The sequence below is a fragment of the Kryptolebias marmoratus genome, linkage group LG14 (genome assembly GCF_001649575.2).
Source record: "Kryptolebias marmoratus isolate JLee-2015 linkage group LG14, ASM164957v2, whole genome shotgun sequence".
Taxonomy (NCBI): domain Eukaryota; kingdom Metazoa; phylum Chordata; class Actinopteri; order Cyprinodontiformes; family Rivulidae; genus Kryptolebias; species Kryptolebias marmoratus.
Window position 1 is genome coordinate 23,521,563 of NC_051443.1, and position 9,348 is coordinate 23,530,910.

The 9,348-nt window shown below is 40.9% G+C and overlaps 2 protein-coding genes across 5 annotated transcripts in view; one reads left to right on the forward strand and one right to left on the reverse strand.

Annotated features, from left to right (window-relative positions):
- Nucleotides 1-3,838, reverse strand: part of gfi1b (growth factor independent 1B transcription repressor) — a 4,756-nt gene extending 918 nt beyond the window's left edge. Inside the window, exons 1-5 of the mRNA XM_017425498.3 lie at nt 3,420-3,838; nt 2,915-3,073; nt 1,378-1,607; nt 1,157-1,294; nt 587-752 (exon numbers count right to left, since the gene is read on the reverse strand). Of these exons, the coding sequence (XP_017280987.1) occupies nt 587-752; nt 1,157-1,294; nt 1,378-1,607; nt 2,915-3,073; nt 3,420-3,510 (784 nt within the window). The 5' untranslated portion in view covers nt 3,511-3,838. The remainder of the gene's footprint in view (nt 1-586; nt 753-1,156; nt 1,295-1,377; nt 1,608-2,914; nt 3,074-3,419) is intronic.
- Nucleotides 3,839-6,639: 2,801 nt separating this feature from the next.
- The window catches only part of tsc1b (TSC complex subunit 1b), a gene marked incomplete at its 3' end in the record, with an annotated part of 22,298 nt that continues 19,589 nt past the window's right edge, over nt 6,640-9,348 (forward strand). For 3 of the 4 annotated variants that reach the window (XM_017425549.3, XM_017425551.3, XM_037979558.1), the window contains 1 exon segment: nt 6,640-6,778. 4 annotated transcript variants of the gene reach the window in all.

Sequence of the window (9,348 nt, forward strand, 5' to 3'; positions counted from 1 at the left end):
GTTAACAGGAAGTGACGTCACGTGTCTTCTTCCTGAGTTATTTGGGGTTATTTTGTATTCCACGCTACACAAACCCACAAAGAAGAGACTAGACCGCAGAAACGGTGGCGAATCGCTTCAGAAACAATAAATATTGGGTTAAAGTTGCAGGAAAGTTGCGGTGTTTTGGGCAAAGTTCCAAAAAGTTGCGATTTCGCAGCGTTTGCTTGATTTTGCGTTAATAGTCTGGGTCTGGGTTTTTCTTTTTTGTTTCTGCTACCAAATGCAACTTCAATTAAAACAGTGTTTTTTTGCCCATAAAAATAAAGTTTATATTCGAGTCCAATCCTAAAGAATCATGTCATTGTTCAGATTTGTGAAACACATGCTGTCAACTAATGTCAGCTAAATAGACTTCCTTTTATAGACGTGAAGCAGGAAAACCAGATATGCAAATCCGCAGGAAATTTGTTTGAGCTTCTTTTTCTGATTTATCAGCAGTTATATTACTCCTGGAAACAATTCCTCCACCGCCGCACCTGGAAAGCAGGCCGATAACAGCGAGGCCGATCGGTTTGGTACGTAAATCCCCGGGGGAGGCGGTTACCCGTGTGGATGTACGTGTGCTTCTTCATGTCGGACTTCTGGTGGAACCGCTTCCCGCAGTACTGGCAGGGGTACGGCCTCGTGTCGGAGTGGATGAGGAGGTGCGTGGAGAGCGTCGAGGAGCGCTTGAAGGACTTCCCGCACATTTTGCACTCAAAGCTTTTCTCCTGTTTGGATGAGAGAGAAAGTCAGAAGCACGATAATATTCCTGCACAGGAAGTGTTACAGCATTCAAAAAATAACTCAAATATTCAGATTAACTCATTAATAATAATGGAAACACATATTTGTCCACCTGTATGTACCTGCTTTAACAAACCTAAACTCGAGTAAGTCGAAACATGGCACAAAAAGTAAGGAAACTTGTGTTTGGTTGATTATTTCTTCCTTATATCAATGCTTTAATGTTGGGTTGATTATGTGGTCGCTGCTGATAGCTTTGCTGCAAATCTGCAGGTTTTAAACATGGCAGGCAAATTAAAAGCGTCAAATTCTGCAGTTTTTTTTAGCAAAACTAAAGACGACAAGCCAAGAGGAGTCTTTGATCCTAAACATTCATAAACTGACCGACCTGAGAGTGGACGTTCATGTGCTGCTCCAGGCTGACCGCGTGGCCGAAGGTTTTCCTGCAGATGCTGCAGCCGAAAGGTCTCATTCCGCTGTGGGACCTCCTGACGTGCACCTCCAGCCCGTGGGGCGTCGAGAACACCTGAAAGAGAAAAAAAAAACAAGTTGGACCATCAGCGACGGCAGCTTCTCCCGAACGGGGAGGAGCCGAACCCGGACGCTCACCTTGTCGCAGGTGATGCAGTGGTAGGTGTTGGAGGTGGGCGAGTAGTGCGTGCTGCAGTCCAGGGGCTGCTCCGGCGGCGGGCTGTGGCTGATGTGGGGGCCGTACAGGCTGCTGGCGTGCTGGAGGACCGTGGGGCTGAAGCTCAGCTGACGGAGCTCGTAGGAGGAAGCCAGCGGGTCCCAGGCGTACGTCGGCTTGTAGAAAGGCGGGAACTCGGCCATGTGAGGCTCTGCAAGGCGACAAATAAAAAAGAGTTTTAAAGTTCAAATACTGGCATCTACGAATCCTGGTGGTACAAATAAATCACAAATGCACTTTTCTGACACAAACATACGGCCACGATTACCATATATGGAGTGATGACGTAGCATCACGGGAACAAGATATCGTTTTATCTGATCATCGCAGAAATTTGATGGTTTTTGTCATCATGGACGACCAAATCTTGGCAGCCGCAACGCAAGCGAAAGGTCCCCGAAGTCCCTAAGCAACGAGGATTCAAGATGGCCGCCAAAGCTGACCGACAAGGACGGCTATAACTCAGACACTGAGCTAAAAGACACTGAGCTACCCCCGTCTGTCTGTTAGCAAAATATTTCAAGAACCAGCGGACAGATTTTATTGAGAATTTCAGAAACTCACAAGTTTATGCTCATCTTCAACCGATTACCTTAATGGGTCAGCTTGATTCAAAATGGCTGCCAAAGCTAATCAAATTTAGTATTTCAGTTAAAGTTTTTATTGCCTATAGCTTGCAGTTTGCTTCATTTAGCATTTATCTAGCCATTTGCTACATTTAGCTTCTAGCTAGCCTTCATTTAGCTTACCTTTTGCTACTTTTAGCTAGACTTCTGATACTTTTAGATGAAACTAGCCTTTTGCTACGTTTAGCCTTTTAGTTAAAATTTTTACTGCTTTTAGCTTGCAGTTTGCTTCATTTAGCTTTTATCTAGCCTTTTGCTACATTTAGCTTCTAGCTAGCTTTTTCTTGCATTTAGCTATCCGTTTCCTGTTTTTAGCATTTTACATTTAGCTCACCTGTTGATACTTTTAGATGAAACTAGCCTTTTGATACGTTTAGCCTTTTAGTTACATTTTTTACTGCTTTTAGCTTGCAATAGCTTTTATATAGCCTTTTGCTACATTTAGCTTCTTGCTAGCCTTTTCTTGCATTTAGCCATGGAGTTCCTGTTTTTAACATTTTACATTTAGCTTACCTTTTGCTACTTTTAGCTAGACTTCTGATACTTTTAGATGAAACTAGCCTTTTGCTACGTTTAGCCTTTTAGTTAAAATGTTCACTGCTTTTAGCTTGCAGTTTGCTTCATTTAGCTTTTATCTAGCCATCTGCTTTTTGGACTAGCCTTTTGCTACATTTAGCAAGCATTTTGCCACAGGTAATAAACCTTAACCTATAGCTCAGTCAAGTCAACAAATATTGAGCTAAAACTCTGTGTAGTAGTACCTGAGAGTGATCCGTAACTCGTACCCTGAGCACTAACAGATGGAACAAAGATGGAGGGCGACACGTGTTACCTCCGGTCAGGTAGTACGGCTGAGTGGGGGCCACAGGTGGCTTGGTCGGCTCCAGGTGGACAGGTAGGGGACACTGAGCAGGTAGGGCGTCCTCGTCTCCTCGCTCCTCGGCAGGAGGAGACCCCCTCTCTGAGGAGTCCTGGACCTGCGACAGAACCCCTGACAGAACCCACAACAAATCAGAGACGCTTCACCACCGAGCAGACAAAAAAAACAAATAAATAAAACACTCAGGAGCCTCCATAATGTCTTTTCTGTGCGTCTGTTAGCAAAATATCTCTAACCCACTGCAGGAATTGTCATGAAACCGAGCAGGTTATGAGTTTTCAGGCGGCGGGCGACACGCATTCCTTCAAGAAATGCCAGGCCTTTAATTAGGAGAGCACAACAGACTCTTTTTTTAATGCAAACGCAAAATAAATTAGTTTGAAATTAGTTTAAAACCGGTGCACGAGCCGATCCGCGTTTATTTGAGATAAAAATAAATGAAAATAAACTTTCTCACCGCGCTGAAAGGCCTCGGGTTCCTCCTCGTAGGTGCGGTGGATGTTGTAGGACGAGCACCTTTTGTTTTTCACCAGGAATGACCTCGGCATGATGATCCGGATGATCCTTTAATATTTAACCGCTTTTTCCGACTTCCTTTTATGTAAGATAGCTCTGAATTAATGTGAAACACCTTTAAAAAAATAAAAGTAATGTCGCAACTATTCCTTCTCGTTGAAGTTAGAATTAACAGGAAAAGAAGGATCTCCTCGCCAGTGAGTCCGACCCGGAATCAGCAGTAATGATAATAATAATAATAATAATAATTAAAATAAATAAATAAATTTCCCGCGGTGTGTGGAGAAAGGAAATCCGTTCCTTAAAGTTAGAAAAGCTCAGCAGCTGTAAAAGCATAAGAGCGGCTGCTGCTGTTTTTCTCCTCCCTGATTTTCAATCAGATAATTTGGCAGCAGAATCTGAGTCTGCTTTCAACCAATCAGCGAGCGGAGCGGCGGGAGGACATTTGCTTAGGAAAACACGCGGCCTGCGGAGCAGTTACACACAATTATACATACAGTTACACACAGTTATACATAGTTATACACACACACAATTACACACACACTGTTACACACACACAATTATACATACAGTTACACACACTGTTACACACACACAGTTATACATAGTTATACACACACAATTACACACACACACACAGTTACACACACAATTATACATACAGTTACACACACTGTTACACACACACAGTTACACAGTTACACATAGGTATACACACACACAGTTACACATAGTTATACACACACACAATTACACACACACACTGTTACACACACACAATTATACATACAGTTACACACAGTTATACATAGTTATACACACACACAATTACACACACACACTGTTACACACACACAATTATACATACAGTTACACACAGTTACACACACACAGTTATACATAGTTATACACACACACAATTACACACACACACTGTTACACACACACACAATTATACATACAGTTACACACACAGTTACACACACACTGTTACACAGTTACACATAGTTATACACACACAGTTAAACACACACAGTTACACACATTTATACACACACAGTTACACACACACACAGTTACACACAGAGTTAAACCTATTACCTACTAGCTAAACTTTTGCTTTGTTTTAGCTTTTTTTGCTCCTCGTAGCTTTTAGCTAACATTTTGCTGCAAGCCTTTTGCTACTTGTAGCCTATAGCTAGCCTTTTTTAGCTAGCTATAGGCTACAAGTAGCCTATGGCTAGCCTTTTTTTCTTTACAGCTTTAGTTACAATTTTGCTACTTTTAACTTTTAGCTAGCATTTGGATAAATCTAGGTTTTAGTTAGCCTTCTGCAGTTTTTAGCTGGTGTTTTGCCACTTTAAACCTATAGCTAGCCTGTTTTATTTATTGATTATTTATTTTGCTTCTCAGGTTTAGGTATCCTTTTGCTACTTTAGGCTTTTAGCTAATGTTCTGCATCTTTTAGCGTTGATAAATCAGGTTCAGCTTCTCGTCATTCACGCTACTTTCTCACAGAAGATGTAATTTCTTTACTTTTATTACTTTTTAAACTTTTTTGGCTGATGTTTTTATATAAATTAAAAATTTCTAAACAAAATCTACAAGAAATCCCTTAAAAACCAGGATTGATTTGATGTGAACATAAATAAGTAAATAAAAATCTGCCCCCACCTGATGTTTGAATTACAGGATTTAGTTGAAGTAAAGCAGATGTAGTTTAAGGACTTAAGGTGTCCAAAAGAGGACATTTGTGACTTTAGTCACCTCCAAAGACACACAAACCAAACCAGTCCTGGAGATTAACTGTGTCCACCTCACCTGCTTCCACCCTGGCACATCCTCACACCTCAGTGACGTCATTACTGTTTGTTTGACTCGCAGATGAGCTTCATATAGTGGTAGCAGTGCGCCATCTGGTGGCCAACTGTGCGCATAGCAGCCAGATTAACTGATCAATAAACAGATTCTCACCTGAAATTTAATTTAAAAAATGTAAAATAACGCCTAAAAAATCAAAAGAGCATTTTGCGACTTTCAGGCTAATTGGGGTTTTGTCATTATTATCTCTTTGTCACGTGTTTCCCCGCATTTTATTTTTGACCAGTGAATTTAAAGTGACATTTCAGACCATTTAAAGTGAGGTTCTTTATAAACATTTAAGCTTTTTTTTTTTAAATAAATAATTTTTCTTTTATGGGGATTTATTTCTCTCCACTTTATTATTACTAATCTTCAGATTTTAGAACTCGTGTTTTAAATAATATTTTAAATTTTAATGCCTACCTTTGTTGCTCCTCAGTTCTTTTAATCCCCTATCATTTAATTCCATATTTTATTTACAACCTGCTGTTTAAACAATCGTATGAGGGGTTTTGTCTGCTTGATTGTCACTTTTCTTTTACATTTTAACTGGCATGAAGCACTTTGCATTACACCGTGTCGAATGGAACGAGCTTTATAATAAAAGTTTGATTTGATGTTATAAAACGTGTTTTTGGCTTCTTATTTCCCATTTTTTGAGTGAATCTTAATGACATAAATTAATATTTTTCATTGTAATGTCCGTACAAGGCCCGAGCTGCAGTTTGTTGTAATTGGAGTCAGATTTTCTTTGCGCAGATGGGCTTGTTTTGTATTTAATTAGATTTTAATTAAACTTTTTTACTTTTTCTGTCTTGCACTTTGAGGAAAACTATGTTGTAGACTGTGTAAATATGGTAAAATGAATGAAATAAAACATTAAATACCCATTCAGGATCGCAAACAGGCACTTTATAAGGTGTAACATGTTATTTTTGTCCATTTGTCAGCAAAATATCACACAAACCACTGGATGAATATTAATTAAATTAATCATTAAAAGTACATTTTAAGGTGAATAACTTTTGGAAACTATTCGATTCAAGATGGCCGTCACAGCTGACATTTGTCGACAAGAAAACGGCTACAACTTTTACAGATATTGACTGCTGTGGTAGTAGCTGAGGATCCCTCTCAAGGCGTACATTGAGGGGCGAGATCTCGCGAGATCTCGCGGGTTCGTTATTTAACCAGGTCTGCACGAGAGACGGCTACAGGTCGTTTTTTTTTCAACAAAATATAATTGCAGTTTGGACCTTTTTTTTATCTTTTTTTTTTAAATAAACTTTAACCAACTAAGAGCGAATTGCGCATGCGCAGTTCACTTGTAGGTCACGCGAAACCGCATTACATTTCAGCCCTCCACTCGCAGCGATGGGAAAACAAACTTGCAGCGGAGGCAGTAAGCCGCCAGAACTCGCGTGAAAACAGATGGTGAGTACTCTTAGTTTATTTATTTATTTATTTTTAAATCAAACCAACTAGCAGACGTGTTTTAAAGTTGTAAAAGTCGCGGCCGTTAGCCGCCCCGGGTCGCTAACTCGTGGGGATTAGTTGACGTGCGGCCTTCGGCGGCGGAGGCTCACCGCGGTGGGATGGGCTGTGAGGTGTTCAACATGGCGGCGCCCTGTGGAGTGCATCTACTCTAACAGGTAAACAGGTCGGATTATTGGCGTGAGCTGCGGTTTATTTTCGTCGGGTTTGAACGCAGAAGTTGCGTCTAAGTGACGGCTAGCTGCTCGGCTCGCTTCGGAACCGACTGAGCCCGGCTGACGGGATAAATTAATCCCTCCCCGGACTGTGGGTCGCAGCTCAAAGCTAGCGTTAGCTCTCGGCGCTGGGGTTGACTTGTTTTTTTTAATTATTTTATTTAGGCAGACCCGGTGATTGATTCACTTAACGCTGCAGAGATTTCACGCGGATCTCATCCTTGTTGCGGTTACTTGCAAAAAGGGCCTGGTTCGTAACGATAAAATTGAATTATTTGTCTTTTTTCCTAAGCGTTTAAAGTAAACCCAACCCTGCCCATTGTTCTCTGTCTGTGAGTTGTTTACGACAGGCAGCAGCCTCTGGTCACTCCACAAACAGCAGCTCTCTCTGTAACATAATGTCACCTTTCAGCACGTATTTTCTTTTTATTTTATTTCTAGGCCACAGTCTATTTAAAATAATAATAATAATAATAATAATAAAAAAACGAGCCGAAGAGGAGAACTGAATCCTGAAGGAAATCATTTGCCCACCTGTCTCCTCAGCAACACCTGCAGCATGTCAACAACGTTACAGTAAAACAACAAATAACTTGTCTTCTCTATATTCCTATTTCAGTTGCAATGCTTTGCAAACCTCCTCTAATATCTTTGTTTTGTTTCCAAGCAGCCAGACCTTCTTGTAACATTTTAAAGTGGCCTCGATCAACAGTTTGTCCAATTTTTCTGCAGGTCATTCAGAGTTTGTGTTTTAGTTTTGGCTTGTTTTTTTTGCTGTTTCTGTCCAGTTCTTGCACCCGGCCGTGGCAACTCATTGCTGCGCAGAGTGTGCTTCAAAATGAGGAAAGCGGACAACTGGAGATTGTTGTAGAGATAAAGTTACCGTCACTTCCTGGTGTGGCGGCCGCGGCGTGAACGACAGGAAGATCCTGCAACTCATTTGAGTTAATTTTATTAAGGAAAGCTGCAAGAAGATCTGTTTAACTAGAGCTGCACAGTATATATAATGTTGTCTTCATCGCCGTATCCGAAAGTGCATTAAATCGCAGACCCAGTGTCCCACACTATCTTTAATTCTCACAGCTGGTTTATAAGAACGATGGCATGAAATGAGAGCCGTAAAGAACAGGAGAGACTTAAAGAAAATGCAGATTTATCGCAACCGATGTTCCGGTACTCAACGCCGATGTCGCACCGTGCAGCTTTGCGTTTAACCTTCTGCAGCCTGGAAGACAACGTCGTCCCAGTTATATCGAAAACTCACACACAAGAAATGACTAATATGTTCTCATTTTATCTCATCTTAAACTGATGACAAATAATGTGTCAGGTCTAACCCCATAAAAAGAAGAAAAAAAAACATCCGTCTGTCTTCAGATAAACAGTGTCTGAAATTTTAACGTGATATCTGCAAAATAGGCTAAATTGTAGCCATTTTTTCTGTTTTGTGGGCTGCCATCTTGATATTTCCCGAGGTATTTTACTAACAGAGTCTGCAACAGCGTTATTACCTTTAATTAAATGGCGGCCATAAATACGGTTTCTGAACCAGGCTGGATGAACGTTTCAGAAAATGTTGAATTTTCTGCCTTTTGTTCTGCTTTAATGTCCATCTTTCCAAAATTTCTGAAGGACTTGACGAAACTGTGCATTTCCTGCCTTTTTATTATTATTATTATTGCTTATAAGTTAAATCCCGGCTGATTGAACCACTTTCAGATGTTTTAAATTCGAAGTTAGTTACCGATCCACAAATATTTCTCTAATTGAATACATATTATAGAGTTAAGGCCGTTTCGGTTAGAACAAAAGTCTAGACTGTCGCTGAGCTCTTTGGACATTAATCTGTTGAATCTGACATTTACATGATTTGGTTTAAATAAAAGAATTAGTCAGCTGAAGCTCTGTTTATTCTCATAACTCAGTAACTGGGCACTCGGGCTGACAAAAGTTATTTATTCAAATTACCAGAAGAGGCTATTTGTCTCTTTTTATGGTGCTTTTTTTTTTTTTTTTATTCACGGAGGAGGCTGATAACTGCTCACACACGGCCTAATGTCATTTCCATGGCGTACACGGAGGCGCTCGGCTGCATAAAGGTTCTTTGTTTGATCCCGAACATTCCCAAGCTGCCTGGGATCACACTGACTGCAGCTCATGTTTGTGTCCCGGCCCGGGCCCCCGCAAGACGCTCCTGTTTGTCTCCCGACCACATGAGTCAGCAGTTGATTGATAACAGTAAGACGATTGTGTCGTGACATTTAGAGGGGCGGGGGAGGAGGGGGGGGGGGAGGG